Source organism: Lissotriton helveticus, chromosome 1_1 (assembly GCF_964261635.1).
Source record: "Lissotriton helveticus chromosome 1_1, aLisHel1.1, whole genome shotgun sequence".
Classification (NCBI taxonomy): domain Eukaryota; kingdom Metazoa; phylum Chordata; class Amphibia; order Caudata; family Salamandridae; genus Lissotriton; species Lissotriton helveticus.
Window position 1 is genome coordinate 1,229,725,544 of NC_136057.1, and position 25,810 is coordinate 1,229,751,353.

The 25,810-nt window shown below is 42.0% G+C and overlaps 1 protein-coding gene across 1 annotated transcript in view; it reads right to left on the reverse strand.

Annotated features, from left to right (window-relative positions):
* Window positions 1-2,004: 2,004 nt before the first annotated feature.
* Window positions 2,005-25,810, reverse strand: part of LOC144763741 (uncharacterized) — a 35,660-nt gene continuing 11,854 nt past the window's right edge. The window contains exon 3 of the mRNA XM_078649663.1: window positions 2,005-2,013. Within this exon, the coding sequence (XP_078505789.1) occupies window positions 2,005-2,013 (9 nt within the window). The remainder of the gene's footprint in view (window positions 2,014-25,810) is intronic.

A 25,810-nucleotide genomic window follows, 5' to 3' on the forward strand; every position in this document is an offset into this window, starting at 1 on the left:
TGAATAGTAGGCTTCGTAGAATCTGGAATAGCAGAAGCCCTCCTCTCGCTACAATACAAGAAGTTGAAACAGAAAGACTTATCACGTTTGAAGAGTCCCCTACACGGAATGACGGACTATGCAGCAATGCCATGGAATTCGTTCCTCTTGAAACTGAAGTTCATAATCAGAATCAAAATCAAAATAAAAGACAAATTTCAATTCGACCAAACACAGATCTCCATCAACATCCATCAACAAGAGCAAGCTACAGTTTCCACAGGACATGAGGAAATACCGAAAATTGGTCGAACTGCATCTCGCTTCTTAATTTACTTTGATACACTTTCTTTGGATCCAAGTGAACCTGAAATGGTGCCAGCTCATGAAACACACAACGAGACAATTAAAGACTTCCTAAACTTTCTTAAAAAGGCTTACCTGGATTCACCTTGGGTATAACTCTGGGTAATTAATGGGATACTTTTCTTTCTTTTCTGGATAGGTTTAGTAAGTGTTTTTAGCATGCTTATAAATGGAACTTACCTTCGATAAAAGATATGCAGCACAAAAAGTGAATCTGATTCTGAAATCTCACCTATCATCACATCGTAAAAAAAGAGGCTTGTCATCAGTGAACATTACAGCAATTCCCATACCTGATGGTATAGCATGGGACAAGATTGGTTATGATATATTTTGTCCGACCGAACTATTAAAAATTCCACATTTATTTAAAATATCATTGAGTGATATTATTACCTCCAGTACCTTTTCCGATGATTGGGATTATGAAACTGTAAATAATGTGTTGTCTAATTTAAAAGAATCTACTGCCTTTTCTAATAGTGAAATGTTGGAAGACACATCAGATTTTGAAACAATGTATTGCTATCTACATTTAGTCATCATTTTCTGCATAAATCTGCTAATCCCAGAAATGTTTTCACATATCACCAATGGGAAAATTGGCCATCACCGCCGAAAAGCAATTCAAAAACATTTGCACAAAAATGTCCATATTTTTCAGGGTTTAACACGTCAGACCCAGCCTCATATTATTATAAGGTTGCACAAACACCAGCACAGAAAAAAATGTTGCCAAACACCAAACCAATTTCTTCTGCTTCCTTTATTGCCCAGTTGTCTGAACAAGGTTTTGACTTATGGAAAGACACTATAGACTTAAAATCTGTCTGGGGAACTAGAGACTGGCAAGTCCTGGGAACAGAGGCGCTATTTAGAGAATGCCTCATTCCTCAGCAAATTATGTTTTTGAATGACACCCTGAAACAAACATTCTGTCTTGGAATAGCCAAGAACAAAGACTTGAATACACCTCGGATGCCCACACTATCACATACCGAAGGTAACATAATATCACAAGAAGGGATTACGTTAGAAGAGATCATGCAATACAATAGATCAGACCTTGATTAGAAAGGATGGTTGATTTGGCCCACAGACACCAATAGATGTCAGGAAAGATTCATGGGTAAAACCAAAGGGTTTAATATCCACAGGCCAGATTCACGCTGTGTACATTGAGAACATCCAGGGGTAGTGACATCATACAGTGTTGGGAAGTTATGCCTCGATTGGCTAAAAATCTCAACTCTGTCACAGGTGAAACAAAACTTATCCTTACTTACAAAGGATATGGAACTACGGGATTTTTTATTGGGCCCTAGAAAGCCACGCCAGAAACGTTTCTAATATCCTGTTTATAATGAAATCTGGAAAATATCAAAACAAGAGGCAGCAGAGAGATTACGTGAAATAGATCGTATAAACCTAGAGAAAGCTCTAGCAGTGGTTGACAATGGTTTAACTACACTAACTTCCAGGATATATTCACTTGTCAACATTGTATCTTCTGCAATAGATATATTAGAATAGGATGTGTCCATATCACAACACGTGCAATCAAAATTGTGTTCTATTATATTGTTAAGCTGGATGCTGCAATCTTTGCACGCGGGCTATGTGCCTTGGCATTTCATCAACAGTACTTCTCTGATTTCTTCATACGACCTAACGGAAAAACAGATAGAAATGGCACAAAGGCGAGCAATGCTGCGTATTTAAAAACTGGATTGATTGGCTTTTACAGTGGCAGCATCACCGCCCACAGAATGGTTAATCCATGGCCACATAGCTCTAACGGTCACTACTTTTCAATTTCATATTGCCTTGAACAAAAGCAGGCAGATATGAAGAAATGGGTAGGGAATTCAGCAAGAAATTTTGAGAATTACTGTACAGATTTCAATGCCAGAGTGGGGATAGAGAAGTGTTTTTAGGTGGTACAAACTCTGAGAACACTTTTAGTGGATCACTCATATGTCAGGATATAATGCTGCGTGGGCCCTGTAACGGTTCAGTAGCGAACTTATCCTGTAGCTTGAGGGGTGCCCCATCTGCTGTGATCACTCTAGTGTTCAGGGGAAACATCCTTTACGACGCAACTTTTACCACGCAGTACCTTTACAACGCACGTTTTTCAACGCAAGTCATTACAACAAATTGCGCTGGGGGTGCTCTAGGATAGGTAATAGTTTAATTTACTATCCAACACCTTCCCTACTATCCACGGGGACAGGAGTTGGAATAGTAAATTAAACTATTCACTATCCAGCACCCCCCAACGCAAGTCGTAACGACTTGCGTTGAAAAACCTGCATTGTAAAGGCATGCGTAGTAAAAGCATGCGTTGTAACAACGTACAGCCGTGTTCAGGCTACTTTCGAAAGGGAGTTATTTGATGCTGAACGATCAAAGTTGCAGTGGGATGCTTCCAGGCATCGTATATCCGGTAACCGTCAGTTCCAGGGTTACTTGCTGTATGCAAGTATTGTTTCCACCAACACATTTAGTCACGTAGGCGCTAATATGGCCTTCGCTACATGTTTCATTAATACGGTTTGATGCTTTGAGCAGATTGAAAGCCATGCTTTTACAGAAGTCCGTGCCCTTAACCTCCGCTTAAGAGACTTTTCATCCCCAGATTGCAAGGTCTTCAGCAGTGATACAGGCACTCATACATACGGACTGCCCCTTCCATTTAGCAGAAATGGCAAATCATATCTTAACATGTCTGATATGACCGGCATTATCCACCTATTTAAGACCATACGTTCGGGACTATTAAGCACCTTTCAGGCAGTCCTCGGAGTTATACTGAACTTTATACACTTCGTATTCTCAAGTTGAACAGCCTGGATCTTCAGGTGAATGAAGGTTAACACCATATAGGTACCCTGATATAGGCCAAGGTAACTTCATAACACTTCAACTATATTCTTACCTACATTGCACTTATTATGGTTTACAGGGACTGACCTTTTACCTTGGTAAGACACTGCATTCAGAATGCGGGTTTTCCCTAGTTTGAAATCTCATATGTTATGCACGAGAATTCTTGAAAGCGCACCAGGACTAACATCTCCTGTTTAATATCTATGTACAAAGTTATTTCCCAACATCATCCTAAGACTGACACAGTAATATAGCGAGGTAGGACCCCTGGGGAGACCTATGGATATATATACGTCACATTTGCTTGGATAGACAGAGGAGACCAGGACTTCCCCTGCCGACACACTGACCTGGGAAGCTGAGGTTCCTGCATGCAGCTACTCCAGCTCACAGTGGTCTAATATCCCTTGCGGGGTGTCCAACCTGATACCAGGATGGGGTCCCACAGTCTCTCACTTCAGGTAATGGGGTTAACTTTATCCTAGAGGGATTATTGACTTAACACCTACACACATGCTAGGTACACTTAGGTATATCTAGTTAGGGGGGCATCGTAGGAGAACACATCTTTTTATTATCATGTATTTTATATACTTGTATGTATTCAGGATTACTACAGGATGATTGAGCTTTACCATCTGTTTACTTTCATAGTGCTTCTAAGCATGTGTCTCTGTTACTGTCTAATGGTTGTTGCAGCTCATCTATTTTGCAACAGAATAACAAATGTTCAAAAAAATACTTATTGAAAACGCCAAGCCTGTTTATACTGTGCCTCTAAGACAGACTAAGTAAGCACGAGTGACTGAGCGAAAAGTGGTATATTTTTTCCTCGGTACTGAGGGATCAGGGTTGTCATGTTCAATGGTTGCCAAGAACCATTCTCGCCTTGGTAAGAGGAGATTCTAGTGGCACTGTGAGCTAGCTGGTACAAAAGACCACCATACCCAGTGGGGGTGTTCAGAATCTGTCTGACACCAATCCTACAATGTATGCTGTCCGAACGTGTAGATCCTGTATAGGTTTTATAGGGACTACATAACAGACCTAGCCATTCCTTCAGTAGAATATTGTGATACATTTGGGGACGTCCCCCGCAAAGCTGTTATTTATAAGTGACTGGATTAGTCTTTCTTACAACTTTATACAGCACTTGCCTTACAGGTCTTAGTTTATTCTCAGGTGTGGGGAATAATACTAGTGTCCAAACCCCAACTTCGAGTCCTCCATATCTTTCCTGTGTTATGAAAATATGGCAGTCTCTGCTGGGCCTTCTTCAGATAATTTTGAGCAAGTGTTTTTTGTTTATCCAATCATGCTTTCAATTGCATAATCAAATACATTTGTTTCTTCTTAGCAGTTCTTTTCTCATGCCTCTCTAGAAATCTTGAGCAGGGTTCGGTGTTTATGCCCAAAAAGCAAGCAAAGGGTTGAAATCCTAGACTATTCTTAGTTTGGTTTGGTATCACAAATAAATTCAAGGGGAGTGGGCCCCAATTCCTACCTTTGTCATACGGGTCATACAATATCAGTAAAACTGTTTGTTTGGACAACATGAACTTCAAAATTGTGTGATACTGACTCCATGCACACTATCAGGATCGGTTGACTTTAGGCCTGGCTAGCTCAGAATGCATCACCCGTACCCCTAACCTGACAAGGTAGCAGGTGGTATGTGCAACCTCAGAACTGACAACTTTGACTCACCAAGGAAATCATGGAACCATAGCAGTCCCTTTTGTTAGTAATTCATGGAAAACACAAGAAATACTCAAATTGGCATTTCAATTACTTTTAGAAGCATTATGATACTTGTGTAAAATACTGTTGCTGAAGTGATTAATAGAAGGAAACAAAGCAGAGCAATCAGCACCACAAGAATAGTGAAGAAAACAAACAATTCAACCATTGTGCCGTTACACAGAGTATATGCTTACATATCATTATAGTTATGCACCGACGTAGCGCTCCCTATTTTAGTGTGCCTTAGGTGGGTGAATCTGCCAGAATCCCTTTGGGGGATTTAACTCCCCAGTTACCTGGGGATATGTTTCATTTGTAAAGCTTCTTGAAGAAAAAACTCAATGTTTGCACTAGCAATGAGTTTGAAAAATCGAGTCTCTAAGAGGGACAGCATCAAGGTAACATGTGGCATAGTACACATTTATATCCATTGCTAGAGACAATGAATGGGATGACAAGGTCTAGTCCTACCCTTCCAATGTGTTTTCTTATAATAGGCATTCTTTGTAGTGGAGCTTTAGGAGGTAAACATGGTAAAATTGGCTTACACCTGATAGGCATTTTTAATTTACTTATCTAAGTTAAGTTTGTTTTGCCAAGTGACTGATTCAAGAATTCTCTGCAAGGGGTTATTCAGTTCCGTACCTGAGGTCTAGGATGATTGAGGGATGGTATCTCTCATCTTTGGTCTCGATATTCCAGGCTGCCTGCAAGGGCTGCTCGGAAGCGCCGGAGCTGGATTTCTCGGCAGGAGAAAGGCAGCGTCTCGTTCTCAGCGCGTCAGGAAGGCGGGGCAGCTAGTGGGCTTCGCTCTCTGCTGGGCTTCGGCAAGTCTCGCTGCTCCGATCTCGTCACCACCGCGTGTGTTTGCTTAAGGCAATATCGGTAATATTTATACCTGTAAGGTGCCGAGATTGACGTAAGGATGGACATAGATACGTCAATAAGGATGTCATACGAGCTGGTCGTTAGCGCATTCTTTTACTGAAGTTCTCGGTGAAATCAAAACAATGGCCGCAGGGTTTTTCCCAGGTTGTCATAGGTTTGATTTGTTTTGAGAACTCCGTATGCCTTATCAGGGGCTGGAGGAATATTGCTTGCCTAATTAGATGGCAAGCGTTATGACCTAATCAGATAACGCGCTCCTGTGCCGTGGTCTGGCGTAATCAGATAACGGTTTCTGCATCATGGGATGGCTGCTAGTTAACTCGTTAACCAGAATAGGGTCAGGAATAGGGGGATCGATACAGAACCTATAGGAATACATCACACCCACTCCACGCTAACTATGGCCATATTTACGAATCTAGGCATAGTAAAACATACTGTAGAGTATCGTGTATACCTTACCACCCCAAAATACACATAATGCATTTTGAAAGTATGTAACATACGGGGAAAAAATAGTCATATGTACTATATGCACTCAAGCAGTAGAATAATGCTAAAATAATCACGCATATGTATACATTATTAGTAACTGAATATTAGAATTACACATGAAATGGCTCTTAATACAGAAGAAAAGTTCGAGACCACTTCATCACAGTTCAAAAATATTTATAAACATACCAGCGGGCAGCTAATGTCTATGAAGTTTCTAAAAATAGAAATTAGTTCTCTAAGAATAGTTCTTACTTTAAGCAGAAGAAAAGTGTCCCGTAAAATTTTACAAAAATATTTTGGGGCTGCTAAAAAATTGCTGTCCGTGGACTGGAGGAAAAGTCGATCTTGCTACTTTATTATTAAAGTTGAAGGCCAAATTTCAAGGTGTCGGGAACGCCGTGTGCTAGCTTGCTCAAGAGTCGTTATTTCTGCTCTGGTGAGAACATCATATCGTTGAGACTGCTGAAAAAGCTGTCAACAGCTTCCTGTGAGAGTTCCACTAACTCGGAAAAGGATGTAACCATGCATTCATGTGCATGATTGTCTCCATTGACGTTTTGATTAGTATTGCTGACAGAAGGTTGTACCTGATCGATGCTGCTTTCATCTTGATCTTCACTACCCCTTAATCGTAGTGGTGAAGTTTCCACGAATGCCGTCATCAGGATTGGCAGCCGTTGAGGGCAGCACAATGCATGAGCCTTTACCGGACCCAACAATGTTTCTGCATCCATTGGCGCATCCGATTGTAGCGTCAGACAGGTGTCCAACACGCATTCTTCTCCGCACAGCATGCACCTTAATACAGGTAAAACACATCTTTGCCATATCGGCCGAAATGAAAGAAACCAAGTCATGTTCAGGTCTCTAAGCCGGGTTAGTCCCAGGATTTTTGATATCCGGTCCCGGTATCCAATGGCTCGGATTGTTTCTTCCCTTGTCGCAGGTGTTTTGTCTGTGACATGGTTTGCCATAACGAAATATAAGGACTAAGAATAGGATTCCTGCAATTAGTCCCAAAATGAGGGGAACTCCTCCAAAAATCGAATGGACGAAGTCTGGAAAAATACCCAGTATGGCTTTGAATGGTGTTAATGCCATCGAAAATACTGTCTTAAATACATTTGAGACTCCACTGGTATCAGAAATATTTAAGATTTCATTCAGGATTTCTGCGAAATGTATGGGGGAATTAGTTGATAACAATGAGTGAATCTCTGCAGTCGTCCTTGCGACTAGGAGATCATACGTTTCTTTTGATGACGTGAGCCTGGTCGGCGTCTGAAGAAGCACTGTTTTCATTCTGCTTAAAGTATCAACTCGAATAGAAGTAATTTTCAAGTGAGGCCATGCCCTTGCCTCCCTGTCTGGAAAGGAGCTGGGGAACAATAAGCGTCCACAGCACATGACCTTCGCAGTCGTACTAACGAGATAAGGAACCCCGGGTAGTAGACTACAACATCTGCGATCCACAATTAGAATGTAACTCCCGTTATAGAGTCTTTTAAAGAATGGTTCTATCTCTGTTGCAGGTGTGCCTAGCTGGTGACATGAAAGGTTATTTGAGTTCCCTTCACAGGCTCCATGCAAACTAATTCCATTACACAGAAGTGTACCGCTTAGTGACATCGCACAATTATTGCCACTAAGAAACACTTTCTGTCCTTTATTACTGACACATGCATGTGAATAGGGCAAGTTCCATGTTGTCTTAATGTACCCTTTTCCCAATTTTTCGTACATGCCAGCCTGTATAGATTTATGGCAGTATTGAAACCTGAAAGTAGATATCGGAATATTAATTATCCCATGTATTATCCATTCAATGACAGGTCGTTCTGACATTGTCAATGGTAATCTCTTGAGTTTCTCAATGCTCAGGATTGTATAATCAGCACCCTTTTGTGCCATACTGATCTGTTTATCAGTAAGGTTAAAGATAGTGAATAGTGACGTTGTGTTGATTAAACGCCAAGGCACATAGCCTGAACGCAGGTTTTGTAACGTCCAGCCAAGCTGTACAATAGAACGCAATTGAGACTGACCGTGTTGTAACAACAGTAAGTCTTGCGATATTATGTCGATTGCTGATGACACAATGCTGTCCAATGAAAAGATTCTGGAGGACAGAGTCATTAACCCATTGTCCACTACAGAAAGCGATTTTTCCAAATTAATACGGTCAATTTCCCGTATACTTTCTGCTGTCTCAATTTGAGTTATCTTCCAGGCCTCGTTGTAAGCTGCATATATAGAGGCTGCTATGAAGCGTTTTTGACGCTGTTTGCTTGGTCCCATAATGAAATCACGCAAGTCAGCACCATCAGTAAGTAAAGTTAGGTGTTGCTTAATTTCTGTCAGTGTGGAAGTTTTTAGCCATTGAAGGCAGAGTTTGCCCACACTGTAGGTGGTGATTATCCCTGGGTGTTGTCTTTGGGAATATCTAGGGTCTGGCCTGGTCAATGTGAACCCCTGTGTTTTGTTCAGGAATCTGTCTTGACAGTTATTAGTATCTGTGGGCCAGATTAACCATTGTTTCCAATCAGGATTTGTTCTGTTTTGGTTTAATACATAGTTTACGTCTATCTCTTCATCTGCAGAGTTATTGCTGTTCATTGTTGGTTTTGGAATAGACGGTTTATTTAAGTCTTTGATTTTGGCTAATCCAAGACAGGTAGTTTGTTGAATAGTTTCATTCAAGAATATAATTTGTTCTGGGATCATGCAGGCTCTAAACAATGATTCTATACCTTGTACTTGCCATTCTTTTGTACCCCAAACACTTTTTACTTCAACATTTTTGTCCCAATAATCAAAACCAAATGTATTCATTTGTTCAAAAAATGAGTCCGAATATATCAATTTCGTGTTTGTAAGCATGGTTTTTGTTCCTGTCTTATTTGACAATTTGAAATAAAATGTTTCAGCATTACTTGTGTTGAACCCTGAAAAGTATGAATATTTGTCATAAAAGGTTCTTGATCTTCCTTTTGGAGGGGTTGCACAATGTTCCCATTGATTATAATTTAAAACATTTCTAGGTTGTGCTGATTTATGAAAAAAATGGTTACCATAGTGGTTGTAGCAGTACATACTATCATAATTTGACGAACCCTGCATATAATCATGTTTGGTAAATTTAGCAGACATCATTAGATCAGACATCATGTTATTAATACTTTCAAAGTCCCAATCATCAGCAAATGAGTTTGGTTTTACAAAGTCACTCAACGAGATCTTGATTTGGTGTGGATATTTGAGGATCTCTACCGGACCATAAATTTCATAGTCAGTATTGTCCCATGCTACCCGACCCGGTATAGGATTGGCTGTGAAATTGACTGAAGAAAGTTCTCTTTTCTTGACGTGTGAAGACGTGTGTGGCTTGAGGATCAAGTTGATGTTCTGGCTTGCTGTGTCCATTTTAGCATATTTTCCCTCAATGAAGCGTCCCAAACATAGTATCATGATGAGCCAAAGTATCAGGATAAATACACCAAATGACACCCAAAATTCAATCCACGGAGAAATCAGATAGGTTTCTTTCAGCTGTTTCAAAAGTTCCTTAGCTTTATCTTTAAAAGTTTTTGTTGATGGCTGTGTCTTTGATTCACTTAGATCTTTAGAAGAATCTTCAAAGTTGATGAAGTAGCCGGATGCCGTTCTGTCTATTGTTCCAATTGCTTCAGGATTACTGTTTCTTGCAGCTTCAGCATATTCATTTGTTACTTCATTGTAGGTTGGTGTGTCTCTACTAAATGTTTTTATTTGGGTTTTCAGAGGTGTGAGTTCCATTGCATTGTTGCATAGTCCTTGTTGTTGTTGTTCTGTAGGCGTTTCGAATGTGATTAGCCTTTTAGTTAGCACCTCTGTACTTGTAGCAAACCTTGGTGTTCTACTACTTATCGGGAGTCCACTTGGCCTACTGTTTGTTATCGGCCACATGATTGTGGTTTTACCAGGTCGATGGATACAACTCGGTTCTCCTTTTTACCAGCAAGCGGCGGTAGTACAACTGATCTTGTCCCGTTGATGGACAAGACAGGAACTGCTTTTCTGTAAGAAGGCCCAAATTCCTTCTTTACCGCGATCTTTTCTCTGACTAGATCCCCGACTTTTGGAATCCAGACAGGTCTTGCTGGGACAGGTGGTGGTTCTTCAGTGGTTGTTGGCTGCTGTTTCAACTTTATGTTGCTCAGGTCTTTTCTTGTTTCGTTTAAGTCCTGTAAAATAGCCAAACGATGTTTGATATCAAAGCTTTTTTCTTTTACCACTGAAGTCTGACTGTCAAGATCTAAGACTAGCATCCTAGTTCCAAACAGTAATTCGTACGGACTGAATCCCCTCAGAGAATTTCTTGGCAAGTTGTTTAGACTACGTTGGACACTTATTAGATGTTTGACCCACCCAGCTCCCGAACCTAATACCTTTGCTGTTATAGATTGCTTTATGTCACGGTTTTTTCTTTCAACAATTCCGTTTCCCTCGGGATGAAATGGACAAGAATACCGCAATGTAACGCCCATGCTGACCATGGCCTCCTTATAAGCTCTAGAGCTAAAAGCAGGACCCTGGTCCGAATGCAGCATGCCAATTGCGTATGTGCCGATAAAGACTCGCAAATCTTTTATAACAGTTCTGGCGTCAGCCGTTCGCTGGGGCCACATCCATATGAATCTCGTGCATGAATCCACTGCGACCAAGATATATTTATAGTTACCATCCCTTTGTAAGGGACCACAGTGGTCCAGGTAAACACAGGCTAATGGTTTATCCGAGATTAGAAGGGGCGTCTGTGCTGGTCGTCTCACTGTTGATACTTTCATTTTTTGACATATTTCACATTCTAGAACATAGTTCCTGGTTTGTCTTCTCATTTGTGGCCACCAGTATCTCTGTTTTAATAACGATACTGTGGCTGAGACGCCAGCATGTACAGAAGCAAGTCCTTCATGTGCCGCTATGATGAGTCCTAACCTATGTTCCATGTTTGGAATTACTCTATCCCCACTCCAGGGATTCGAGCAAATGGAACGTTATTTGCATCAGTTATGTATGAGTACTTTACTGGAAAGCCTTTCGGGAGTGTTTCTATCGCATCTTTTATGTATGTATATTTGAGTAGGTAACTGATCGGTAACGCTGAGCAGTCGCCTTTTGATGACGTTTTCACCGCCAGCATTGTTTCACCGTCAATGTATTTTACTGCACGCTTTTTTCTAGCTACGGAAGCCGATTCAGTTGCTACCGCTGTGGCTTTCTCAGCCAATGAATTCCCTGCAACGTGAACGCCATCACGCTGATGACTCAGTGAGTGTATCACGTGAGTCTTTGGTAGTTCTGTTTTTTAACAGAACTATTTGTTCCCAAAGCAGTTTTTGTTTTATTGTTGCACCTGTGTCATCTTTGTAACCGTTTTGAATCCATTTCTGCAAATCGCTGTTATATGATTTGACGCAGTAATACGAATCGGACACTACGAGTGTCGGGAATTCGCGATCTGCATTATCTAGCGCCATTTTCAATGCTATTATTTCAGTCTGTTGTTCTGAATTAGTTTCTACTGAGTGTGTTTTTGTTAATAGAGGTCTTAGTATACCTCCGCGCCACACTTCTTTTGTAATCTTACATGTGGGGTTGTATGCTTGTTCCCCCCAAACGGATGGTTGAGCATGTCCGTCTGTATAGATTACACAAGCGTACTGTCGTAATGGCAGAATGTCGATTGGCAGAGGGAATATTCTTTCATATTCTAGATATTTTAGTTCCTCTAGTTCTGGATCAAAGTAGTATTTTACTTTGTCAATTGTAATGGAATTCACCCATTGTATCCATTCCGGATTCAATGCTGTTGTTGGTAAATTACACGGTGTTGTTAATGCCTCAAAGGCTGATTCTGCTGTTCTGACTGTGATGTGTCTACCGTCAGCTTTATCTTTTTCTCTAGCTATTGCGGTTTGAACTGCATGAACAATGTTTTCTTTAATGCTGAATTTCTTTTCAGCTTCTGTGTACAAGTGTGATTTGAATGCAATTGGTACCTTTTCTCCCTCATTAGAGGTCAGGTATGTGAATCCGCATCTTCCTGGGATGACTCGAATCACAAGGTTGCGTGTGTTATCACGTGTTTCTAATTTTGTTTTAACTAACATATCTGTTTGTAAGGATCTCAGAATTTCTGTGTGTTTTTGAGTCCAATTTGATTTTTTAAAATCTGGTTTTATTAGATCATAAAGGGGTTTGACCCTTTCTGCGTAATTTGCAATGTATGTTCTTCCGAAATTTAGGAAGCCTAGAATTGACTGTAGGTTTTTTAGTGTTCTAGGTGCTTGGAGTATGGCACATTTCTCTAGGAAATTGTCAGCCAGGCTTTTGCCTTCACTTGATAATTAATATCCTAAGAACAGGACTGTTAGATGGGCAATTCTAGATTTTTTAAAGTTGAATTTGTAACCCTCTGCTGCGAACCCAAGTATTATGGTGTTCACTCTCTTCAAGTGAGTATCCAAGTCATCGTCTGTTAGGTATATGTCATCGACATAAGATAATGCTTCGTCATCATATGTTTGTAGTAACTCTGTTACCCTCGCTGAGAATACTCCTGGGCTGTTCTTGTACCCCTGGGGTAACCGACAGAATTCTTTTTGAGCGCCATTTATTGAGAACGCTGATAAGTATCTGCTCTCTGGTGCTATATTTTGACAAAAGAATCCATTAGAGATGTCTAATGTTGTTTTATATTTTTTGCGCACTATGTTATTCATTAGTGCAGCACTATGCGAGTTTTGTACTGCAAAAGTTTTGCAACACGAGTTAAGGTGTCTGTAATCCAAAACTAGACGATATGAATTGTCTGGTTTGGAGACAGGAAACAAAGGGTTGTTCATTTGTGAGGTGCAAGTTTCAATCACCCCCTGGTATTCTAGTTGATCTAGAATTTCTTTTACCTGTTTTTTAGCTTCTTGCTTGATTGGATACTGCCTTTGTGCAGTAGGTTGTGATTTTAACTGGATTTTGTGAGGAGGAGAGTCCTCATCCCATCCTACATGATTTTTGTATAAAGCAGGAGCTTGAGCTACTGCCCACTTTCTTGCAAGTGTATATTTTTTATGAATTGGAATATGATTTGAGAAGGCAGGCATAATTATTTCTTCGCCATGTGGGCACTCCCAGACGAACTCTGGTGGCCAATCTTTTTCAGCTAGAAGGATGTTATAGCCCTTGGAGAGATTATCCCAAAAAAGGCCCCTTATTTTCCTAGTCTTATCCCCTTCTATACGTAAAGTTATTTCATATATTTTGTGAGGTTTGCTAACTCTGGTGTCTGCAGTTTCCACCTGAATGTATTCATTCGTGTCCACGGTCTCCAGATGATTCATAAGGACATTGCGTGCTATGCTCACTTCTGCTGCGCTGTCTAGCATTGTCTGAGCCCACTCTCCGTTTTTCAGCTGTGTCCTCAGTATTCTCGGCATTGTTGAATACTTTAATACTGGCTACCTTCTTTTTTGGAAACTGTAATTTTTTATTTGGATGAGCAGGTTCCTTGTCTTTGGACTTGACGTGCCCTTCCCTGGGTTCCGATCGTCCTCTTCTTTCCGATTTCTGCGAGGAAGTCTGAAAAGATTGAGAGGGACGTGTATCAAAATCTTGATATCTGTCCGGTTTCTTTATGTTATCCCTATTTCTAAGGTTGTATTTTTTCACAGAGGGCTCCCTTTGGGGAGACTTGGGTCCTTGGTCCGGAGATCTTTCTCTCCGCCGAGGAGACCTTCCTCTGGACTGGAATCTCTTTTCTTTTGGATTGGATTGTTTGTTTCCATCCCAGTTCTTCTTTTGACTGTTTAGAATATTTTTAATAAATATTTTTTCAGGACTTTCAATTAGTTGGGGCTTTACTGGTATTCCACCCAAACTATCTCTACCTAGTTCTTCATAGGATTTTTCTATAATTCTGGCAATTTCAGCTGGTTGGTCTGCTATATCTGTCTCTTTTAACCTCTGGCGGATCGCCACATTCGCTGCTTCTCCTTTTATGTTGGCTAGTAATATTGCCGAGACCTGCTTGAAGTCTTTTAGTAATTTCATACCAAGAGTTAAAGCGGGTTCTGGACCGTATTCTTCTTGAATTTGTTTTAGCACATCTGGTATTACTGACATGGATGGAACTCCATGTGTTTTTGTGTAAATGGAAGCAAACACTGTACCCCAAGTGTCACAGTCCTCCACGTGTGGTGCGATTCCCATTGGAAGACAGATAGTCAGAATCCTGTGTTTATCCACAGGGGTGGTGTCTGGAAACACCGCCTCTATTTGGGTGATTTTTTGTGCTAACCAGAATGGTCTTTGTTCCCGTTTAGCTGGTACTTTACCTAGGCAGGACTGTATGTTCTGTGGTGTAATTTTATTTGTGTTCCCCTGATGAGGGGTCAGCTGTGGGATTTTAACTACAGGTTGGATGGTTGAAGTCCGCATTATATATTGGACTAGTTGTCTATATATTTTAATTAATTGTTTTAGTTGTACTAAAACATCTGCTGCAGACATCCTTTCGATGTCTGGATGTGGTGTGTATCCGGCTAGGACTGGCCACGTTGCTCCTGGTCTACCTAGTGGACCGAGCCTGGTGATGTGGTTATTATGTTTTAGAGCGCCATTAAACAAGAGCAGATGCTCTTGGAATTTGAGTGGTACTTCCACTTCCTCGAAAGGAGTGTAGGTATCCGGTGGTTTCTCTGTTTTATAACAGTGGAACTCCTTTGTTACAGCATTTGCTGCTGGAAAGTTTATCCATGAATAGAATACCTCTGTCTGCCGATATTCGTGTGCCTCAATTACGAATATGACTGTACCACCTCTTGGTGTCAGTCCATTTTCTATAAGTTTTAACGTTATAGATCTTCTTATGTTGACCGGGATGAGTATTATATCCGGGTCTGCTTCTTGCATAGTATTATCAGCTGCTATTACTTCAGCTGCTACTCTAGCTCTCTCTCTTTCATCATCACTGTCTGGCATTTTACTGTCAGGATGGTTATTCTGTTTGTTTGCAGATCAGGTTTCTTATGGAAACAAAGATGAGATGCACAATATTTAGGAACAGTGTATCCTTCAACGTTGATTTAAACCAAGAACCATACATAGGAGTTCCCTCCTGCGAGGTTTGGCGGATTGTACCTCTCACCCACTCCAGACGTCTTTGGAGTATTATGGGAAAAAGGGGTCTGAGTGAAAAAGCACGACTGAGTTACTCTAAAGTCTTGCGTTAGTTTTATCGCCTATCCAAACACGTTGGGCGCCATGTAGTATAGTTCCTATTATCCCAATAGGCTCTGCGCATTGGAATAATACCTCCAATAGTATAGACCTAGACCAGACGTTAACTAGGTCTTCTACTGTCGATATTAGACTTAAAGTTTTGGGTTTGCCAGCTAGCTCAGAGTTCACTAGAAACTTTCTCGAATAGGCAAGGAGGAGTTGAACCTCCCTGGATAGACAAGAAGGGATTTAGTTTCTGACAACCATAGAACATGACAACTTTGCTCTCCCCTAATCAAGAGTGTATCTCTAGAGTCGTGTGAAAACAAAAGACAACTTATTTTACTCAGTACGTGCATTCTTAGTTTCACCAGATTGTAGAGAAAAAGAAGAGACGGGCGTGTTCAATAAAAGATGTTATTTATTGATCAGTCTCTTTTCTCGTACAAGAGAAATGAATCGATATTATTGCAATACTTATGGTTAAGTAAAGTGCATACAATAAAAGCAGAAATATAAAATAATACTGTAAAAACATTTATATGGTTTCTAAGCCATATGGTGGTTTAAAATGGATAAAATAGATACATACATATCAACTTTTGACTAATCGTACTCAACTGGTGCTTCTAACCACGCCTACCCCAGTGTACCTGACCTAAGCCTAATACGTGGGCGGGGATAGAAAGTAGCAGTCTAAGTTAAGTTTGTTTTGCCAAGTGACTGATTCAAGAATTCTCTGCAAGGGGTTATTCAGTTCCGTACCTGAGGTCTAGGATGATTGAGGGATGGTATCTCTCATCTTTGGTCTCGATATTCCAGGCTGCCTGCAAGGGCTGCTCGGAAGCGCCGGAGCTGGATTTCTCGGCAGGAGAAAGGCAGCGTCTCGTTCTCAGCGCGTCAGGAAGGCGGGGCAGCTAGCGGGCTTCGCTCTCTGCTGGGCTTCGGCAAGTCTCGCTGCTCCGATCTCGTCACCACCGCGTGTGTTTGCTTAAGGCAATATCGGTAATATTTATACCTGTAAGGTGCCGAGATTGACGTAAGGATGGACATAGATACGTCAATAAGGATGTCATACGAGCTGGTCATTAGCGCATTCTTTTACTGAAGTTCTCGGTGAAATCAAAACAATGGCCGCAGGGTTTTTCCCAGGTTGTCATAGGTTTGATTTGTTTTGAGAACTCCGTATGCCTTATCAGGGGCTGGAGGAATATTGCTTGCCTAATTAGATGGCAAGCGTTATGACCTAATCAGATAACGCGCTCCTGTGCCGTGGTCTGGCGTAATCAGATAACGGTTTCTAACTCGTTAACCAGAATAGGGTCAGGAATAGGGGGATCGATACAGAACCTATAGGAATACATCACAATACAGAATGTTCAAGGCTCTGATAATATGCCTATGAAGAAATGTAAATGTAAGCAAAGGCATTTCAGAGAATAGTATTCTCTACAGACATGCAAGCAAATGTGTGACAAGCGTCAACGTTCAAGATATATGTCAACTTTAAACCTGTACTTGTAAAATGTTGGCGTTCTTGCCAGGGTCTAAGTGACCACATAATGCTTTCCCCTGTAAACATTTTTTTTTCGGTGTCAGGGATAAATTCTACTCCACAGGCAGAGTACTGGCCTCTCTGTATTATGCATGTAATGTTGTGTTCTGGCCAAAGCCTGCCAACCGCCAGACAGTAGAGTTTTTTCTTGCATACAGCTTGCCAACGGCAAATGGTGAGTGGTAGAGAGATTAGGCATCCCCTTGCATGATTTTTTGTCATGTTGTGACCGCCCAACACGGACGTTCACAATCATTCAAGGTCAGAAAGCTGCTGCTCGCGTAGAAAATCTCTTCACGCAGCAGCAAAATCAACCTGAGAAGCAGCGAACTTGGGTTCACCGCTTGGTGCCATATGTGCTAATTTTTCCGTGCAGAACAAGCTCCTGGTTCAAAAAATATGCATGAGCAGTGTAAGATGCTTAATATGTCTGTTTACTGAACTCCGAGGAATCTCATACCATTTTTTTGTGAATCCACGGGTTTCTGACTTCCACCTGCCCTTAATTTTTTCAAGATTGACTTTTAAATCTCATTATACTGTTCTACAAATTATTAATTTTGAGAATGATAGATGGAGGTTTGTAAATGCTTGATATTTAGTTGTTTACTTACCTTACTTGACTCATTAATTTAGATACAAAGGGAGTACCTTGATTCATTAGGATTTCCTTTGTATTGCTTCTTCAAGAAAAAACTCAATGTTTGCACTAGCAATGAGTTTGGTAGTGGAGTCTCTAAAAGGGACAGCATCAAGGTAACATGTGACAAAGTACACTATGACTGGCACATATTTATATCCTTTGCTAGAGACAATGAATGGGATGGCAAGGTCTAGTCCTACCCTTTCAAAGTGTTTCTTTGTAGTGGAACTTTAAGAGTTTAATAAGGGGTTATCTATTGGCATACCTGACATTCCTAACAATATTCCTTAATCTGAGCCAAGATTTCTTACCAATAAAACATTGCTAATATGGCTTAGGAGATTTTTTCGGCCCTGATGGTGTATAGTTCCTACAAATATATATATATGATCTGCACGTTTAGACAGCATAAACTAAGGTTTTGGTGTCCAGACTGATTCCAGACACCCCCAAAGGATGTGTTAGTCTGTAGACCAGCTTGCTCACAGTGCCACTATAAGCCCCCAAGAAGCAAAACGTTTCTGGCAACTATCGAACATGACAACCCTGACCCCTCAGGGATCGTGGAAACAGTACAGTACTTTTTGCTCAGTCATTGATGCTCACTTCGTCTCGGAGAGATACACAGAATAAAAAATGGGGACATTTTCAATAAGAATTTATTGAACCATAGTCATTTTGTGTAAAATATGTGTGCTGCAACAACCATTAGACAGAACCAGATATTAATGATTATGAGCTCCAGAAGAGTAAATAAAAGGTAGAATTCTCCCATAATGCTAAAACAATGGATATATGGAGGCATATAGATACATAAAAGTAACAGTGTGTACTCCTACGATGCACGCTCTAACTAGACATACCTAAGTGTACCTAGCATGTATGTAGGTGTATGGCCAAGAATCTCCTTAGGGACGCGACTGGCACCCGGTGGCAGCGGGCTGTCGCTAGCTTCGCGCGCGCACCCTTCAGGCATTTTAAAAACTTGTATTAAACTGTGGCACTGTTTTTTAAACTCCTCTTGTTGTTCCTTACCTCTCTGCCTCGCCCCTAGCCCCGGTCCGACACGGCTGAGTGCCGATTGATCGGAGGGCTGCCGGGGTCGTTCCTACTTCCGGGCAGTGGCAGGTCAGCGCTCTAGCCTTATCGCGCTTGGCCTTACTTCAACCTGGGCCTATGCGCACGCACAGCGGACGCGACTGGCACCCAGTGGCAGAGGGGTGTCGCTAGCTTCGCGCGCGCACCCTTCAGGCATTTTAAAAACTTGTATTAAACTGTGGCATTGATTTTTAAACTCCTCTTGTTGTTCCTTACCTCTCTGTCTTGCCCCTAGCCCCGGTCTGACACGGCTGAGTGCCGATTGATCGGAGGGCTGCCGGGGTCGTTCCTACTTCCGGGCAGTGGCAGGTCAGCGCTCTAGCCTTATCGCGCTTTGCCTTACTTAAACCTGGGCTCATGCGCACGCGCAGCTGATGCGCGCAGCGGGCGCGCCGGCGGGGCACCAGCGGCGCACCAAAGGCAAGCCCGTCTGCGCCCGTCCGCGGCCGACCGGAGCCCGGGCCGGTCACTTTGCCCAATTCCTCAATTATACACCTACACAACTCCTAGCACTCCAGGGTAATTGGCCGCTTAGCACCCCTACCCTTACACGTATAGGAATCCTGGGCATTGCACAATCTAACCCCTTTTTATCTTTCCCCCTGAAATCCGGATCACTGAACCCCCAGTACCACCTGTCACTTCTGATACTCTCTCCCTGTCTTCCCCTCCCCTCGGTTCCCCCCTTGTAGCATCAGCTTTTCTTCTCAACTTTCGCTCAGCGGTTAAACACCAGCTGGAGCTTTCCTAGTTTCTAGACACGGTCAAACCCGATATCCTATTTCTCACTCAAACTTGGTTCTCATGTGACTCCCTGCCTGATGTCCTATTGGCCCTCCCGGACTCATACTATATTCTGCGCGCCGATCGCCCCGAAGGGAAGGTTGGAGGCGGGGTGGCCTTAATTGCCTGCTCCGACCTTAAGTTTCAGCTTCTATCATTCCCTTCTATCAACGCTGTTGACTTTTTAGTCGCCCGATCCACCTCCTTTGCGTTTCCACTCACTTGTGCACTCTTCTACCGCCCCCCAACCCATGCCCCATTTCATTTCCGCAATGCAGGAGCCGCTGGCCACCTTGGTGATCAACAATTCCTCTGTCCTGGCTTTCGGTGACTTCAACTTTTGGCCCGACGACCCTCATGAAGACCGTATGTCTAAAGACTTTACAGAATCACTCTGTAACCTGAACTTCACTTCACATATACACTTCCCCACTCACACTCACGGCCACACCCTGTATCAAGTATGGTCAAGGAATTTATCCATCTCCTCTCCCCTAGTCTTCCCTTGTCCATGTTCTGACCATTCTACCATTCCTTTTTCCCTTGATATAACTATGGTCGCTAAGCTTCCCCTTCTTAGCAATACTTGGGCTCGTAACTGGAACCATGTGGATCTTGCCACACTTTCTTCCTCCCTCTCTGCCTCACCCCCCAACCTAGCTGACGTATCTCTTAACCTCCAGGCTGCCGTCATCAATAGCTGGCTCTCCGTTACCTGCGATCAAGTGGTCCCTCTTAAACGGGTTAGAACAACCGCGCTCAAAGATAAAAAAAACTTGCACTTAGACAGGCGGAGAGCCATTGGAGGCGTGGCTATTCCCCTGCTTTAAAATTCAAATACACCACCCTACTCCAGGATTATAAGAAAGCCATCCTTCTTGCGAAATCAGAACACTTTTCCTCCAAGATTCTCCTTGCAGCAAACAAATCTAAAGACATTTTTACCATTGTTCACGATTTAGCCACTTCCGACAGAGTCACCCCCAAACTAGTTCCCTCACAATTCCTCTGCACCACTCTCAATGATTACTTCATTGAGAAAAATGCCATCATCAAGCTCAACATTCCTCTGCCCTCCCCTTCTTTCCTATGTCCCCAACCTCCGTTGAATACCTTTTCTTTAGATCAATTTACCCCGATCTCCAAGGAAGTCTTCTTTACTTTGCTCAGGAAAGTCAAATCAGGGTCCCCCTCTGACAGCTGCCCGGCCCACATCCTGAGAGAGATCTTCTCCACCTGTCCTGAGCCCCCTTTAACCCTTCTAAACAACTCTCTCATTCAGGGAATTGTTCCTGACCTGTTTAAATCAGCCAAAGTCATTCCCATACAAAAAAAGCCAGGCGCTGATCCTACCTCTCCTGTCTATTTTCGCCCCATCTCCCTATTCTCGTTCCTGGGAAAGATTCTGGAGAGCCATGTCACCACCTGCCTCAGCGCCTTTATCGAGGAGAGCCACTTCTTAGCCTCTCATCAGGCAGGCTTCCGTCCCTTACATTCTACGGAATCTGTTGTCCTCGCTGTCCTGGATGAGCTTAGAGGAAGTGCTGACACCAACTCCCCTCAGACGCTCAGCCTCCTTGACCTGTCCGCCGCCTTTGACACGGTCGACCAATCCATCCTTCTCGACCGTGTCAGGGGCGCCGGTATTCGAGGACGCGCTTTGGCCTGGCTCACCTACTTCCTTGAGAATCGTACACAGGCTGTCCAACTGGCGGGCTTTTCCGCTCCCACCCGCTCTGTCCACTGCGGCATACCCCAGGGTTACTCTCTTTCCCCTCTCCTCTTTAACCTTTACATTCTTCCCCTCATATCTGCACTACAGAAAATGGAGGTCACGGTATTTAATTATGCCGATGACCCCTAGCTCATTTTTAACCTTTCTCCTTCCCCAGCCTCAATTCTCAATTTCCAAACTATTATGATTTTTATTAGTGACTGGATGAACGGCAATCATTTAAAACTAAACCCTGACAAGACCGAGCTGGTACTTGCAGGCGGTTCTCCCAGTCCCTGGAAACCTCCTTTCTGGCCCCTTTCCCTTGGTCCCCCCCATTACCCTCTACTTCTGTAAAAACCCTAGGAATAAAAGTTAGCAAGGACCTCACTATGCGCTCCCAGATCAGCACTGTGATTTCTTCATGCTTCCTGACTTTACGGACCATACGAAAAATCTCCTGCTTTTTCACTTTTCCTACCCTCAAGATCATTCTCCTTGCCATGATCATTTCATGCCTCGACTATGGCAACAGCCTGTATGTAGGTGTTCCAGCATATGAACTCCGACGCCTACAACTTATTCAAAATCAGGCTGCGCGACTGATCTACAAACTTCCCAAGTTCCATCACGTCACTCCGCTGCTAAAAACCTTGCACTGGCTGCCCATCCTTGAGCGATCTCTATTCAAGATGGGCTGCACGATCTTTCTGGCTCTGGCTGGTACGGCCCCAGCCTTTGTCAGCTCCAAAATCAAGGATTATGTCCCCACCAGAGACCTGCACTCATCTTCCCAGTTCCTCCTATGTGCTCATCGCTTAAGGAGGAAAAAATTTGGAGGCATGAGGTTCTCCACCCTGGCTCCCCCCGTTTGGAACGCCCTTTCCTTTTCCATCAGATCTACTTCCGTTTACCTTGACTTTCGGAAAGCCCTTAAGATTTTCCTCTTCTCCCGCGCCTTTTCACCCTAAGCAACCTCTCCTCTCCCTCCCTGGGCCTCTCCGTCCTCAGCGCCAAGAAACCGCTCGGTGATCGAGCGCTATATAAAACCCTTAACTTCAACTTTTTAGGATAGAGCCAACCCCATTACCTGATGTGGTAGAGTGAACAACCCCGTCTTGGTCTCAAGAAGGACACCCCTCGAGGGATGTCAGACCACTGCGAGCTGGAGTGTCTGCATGCAGGAAGCTCAGCGTCTCACGTCAGAGTGTCAGCATGGAAGTCATTTTCTCCTCTGGTCTGCCGAGCAAAGATGTAGTGCTTATATACCTGAAAGGTACCCTTAGGGGTTCTTCCTAGAAGTGTACTATGGGCATGTTGGGCAAGGATGACAATAGAGGTGACCCTTATACAGAGTAATTATACGGAATATGCTAATCCTACTGTGATACTGAGATTCATCATGCATAATACAAGAGGCTAGTTTTCAGAGCAAACCACACAACAGTCATTTAGCAGTAAAAGGTCAGCGTCAGATCCGTTATGCAGAAGAATGTTAGGACAGATGTAGGTAAAAGGTTGTATAACTACCTAGGCCTGCATTGGGGTTCATAACACTGAAATGTCCTGGCATAAGATGTGAGTGGGCGAAAAACATAATTTGGTCACAAAAACTGTTAGGAACTCTTACTGAGGAAACTCGTCCTTCTTTCCTATGTGATGTAACAACCCTTTTGTATACAGAATAAACAGCAAATATGAAGATTTTTCCCTTCCTTCTCTCTAGACTTCTGTCAGGCATACTGTAGGGTAGGATTGTATAATTTGTCAGCCCTAAACCTTTTGCCCAGCTCCCAAGGTTCCGAGATGACTAAAGCATTTTGTGAGGCACCTTTCCCATTTTGTGCCTGGCTTTCCTTTTTGGACTTTGAGCTTTTAAGGATGGTGGATTATTTATTATATCTTTGGAGAAAGGTGCCTCACTCAAACAAGCCAGATCCTCACAGATGGTGTCCCTAGAGGGTGAGGAATTGAGGGATGTCAGTACCCAAAATAACTTGGGAGACTATGAAGCCACACTGCTAACCAATGCTAAAGTGCATTTGCTCACTCCCTAAAACATGGTAAAATGTGCTTACAGCTGACGGGCATTTACTTATCAATCCATAGTAGAGTCATATATCATATACCCAGGGCCAAACAATGAAATACTTCTAGTGGGTCTGCATTACTCATTCTGCCACCCACTTAAGTAGCCCCTTAAAACATGTCCCATGTCTGCAATTGCAGACTGAATGTAGTTTTAAACTACCAATTTGACTTGGCAATATAACCATCGTGCCAAGCCTTAAACATCCCTTTTATTGAGTATATCTCACCCCTAAGGTAATTCCTATGTAGCCCATAGAGCAGAGTGCATTGTAATAAAATGATTGGACTTGTACTTTTAAGTTTTATATGTCTTTGTAGTGAAACACTCCTACATTGGTTTTTCACTACTATGATGCATACCTCTAGAATAGGATAATTTTGTGTTGGCTTTTTACAATTTTGTGCTAACTTTTGTTTGGGAATTGTAATTGTATGGATATTATGCTTACTCCCCCATACAAGGTGTTAAAGTGCTTTTCGGCGAGTAGCTTGCTACGCCTGATACTAAAGAATTAGAGGTAGATTAGTGTAGGGAAGTGTAAATTGTTAATTTGAGTGTTGGGCATGTGAGCCTGCTAGTTTGATTGAGTTGTGGGTTGAGTCAAAGGAGGGATACAGAAGTGAAGAGTCTAAGTGTTATTTTGGAGATCATAGTAGTAAAATTAGGTTTGGGATGAGTCAAGGAGGGATAGAGGAGGGAAGTGTTTAGAAAGGGTTATATGGGAGATCATACTAGTAGAGTGAGGTTTGGAGTGAGTCAAGGAGGAATGGAGGACGGAAAGAGTCAAGAAAGGATCTTAGGGAGATCATGGTAGTCAAATGAGGTTTAGGGTGAGTCAGAAAAGAAAGAGGAGGTAGAGGATATACTGAGAAAGGTGTAGAATGAGACTCACAGTAGCGCTTTTTAGGGGGTTGGAGGCTTTAAAAAAAGTATTTATTCATGTTTTCTTTCTTCTTTAGTAGGAGTAATGTAATAAATGTATAGATACATAACTACATAGAAAGGGTATACATGCAGAAGGAAAATAGCTGAGATATAAAATTGTATAAAGTTCCATATCTATGGTTAGATAGTATGTATGGATAGATAGTTAGCCATTCAGACTTTCAATTGTTGCTGTATGTAAAGCTAGTTCATTTGTGTATTTGTATAATTAATTTTTTTTAATATCTTATTTTATTTTTTATATTTTCCTATATTTTGAATAGTAAAGCACTTAAAAGTACAATTGTCATGAATTTATTTACATATTGTGATAGACAAATAAAATAAACAGAGACCCATGAGCAACTAAGCAAACAACGTATACAAATAACTTATATCAAAACTTTTCAGTGACCTATATAAATGTTAAGCATAGAATAATATATATAAACTAGCTTACCAATCACGCATTGCTGCGATCACCGAAGACAAGAAATTCAAGGAAACTCGTTATGATAACATTCAATATACATTGTGTCATTTTTATTGAAACATATTCATTTTAATATGGAAAACATTTCAAAGTGTCGTTTTAATTCTATTTATTTATTCGAGTGCTTGTGGAAACACGATTTTTTGTTTTTCCGTCTGGTGCGTACATCAGTATTCGAAAGATTATGAGGGCCCTGGGGGGCCGATATTTGAAAAAAATGTATGCCAGAAACCTTCGCAGGAGTGTACTCAACAACTTCCCAAAGTTTCCTGGCGATCGGATGAATGATGTTTTAATTCTATTTATTTATATGAGTGCTTGTACACAATTTTTTGTTTTTCCGTCTTGTGCGTACATCAGTATTCGAAAGATTATGAGGGCCCTGGGGGGCTGACATTTAAACAAAAACATTTTCCGGAAACCTTCGCGGGAGTGTACTCAACAAATTCCCCAAGTTTCCTGGCGATCGGATGAATGCTGTTTTAATTCTATTTATTTATTCGAGTGCTTGTGGATACACAATTTTTTGTTTTTCCATCTTGTGCGTACATCAGTATTCAAAAGATTATGAGGGCCCTGGGGGGCTGATATTTAAACAAAAACGTATGCCAGAAACCTTCACGGGAGTGTACTCAACAACTTCCCCAAGTTTCCTGGCGATGGGATGAATGCTGTTTTAATTCTATTTATTTATTCGAGTGCTTGTGGATACATGATTTGTTGTTTTTCCGTCTTGTGCGTACATCAGTATTCAAAAGATTATGAGGGCCCAGGGGGGCCGATATTTAAAAATAAATTATGCCAGAAACCTGCGCGGGAGTGTACTCAACAACTTCCCCAAGTTTCCTGGCGATCCGATGAATGCTGTTTTAATTCTATTTATT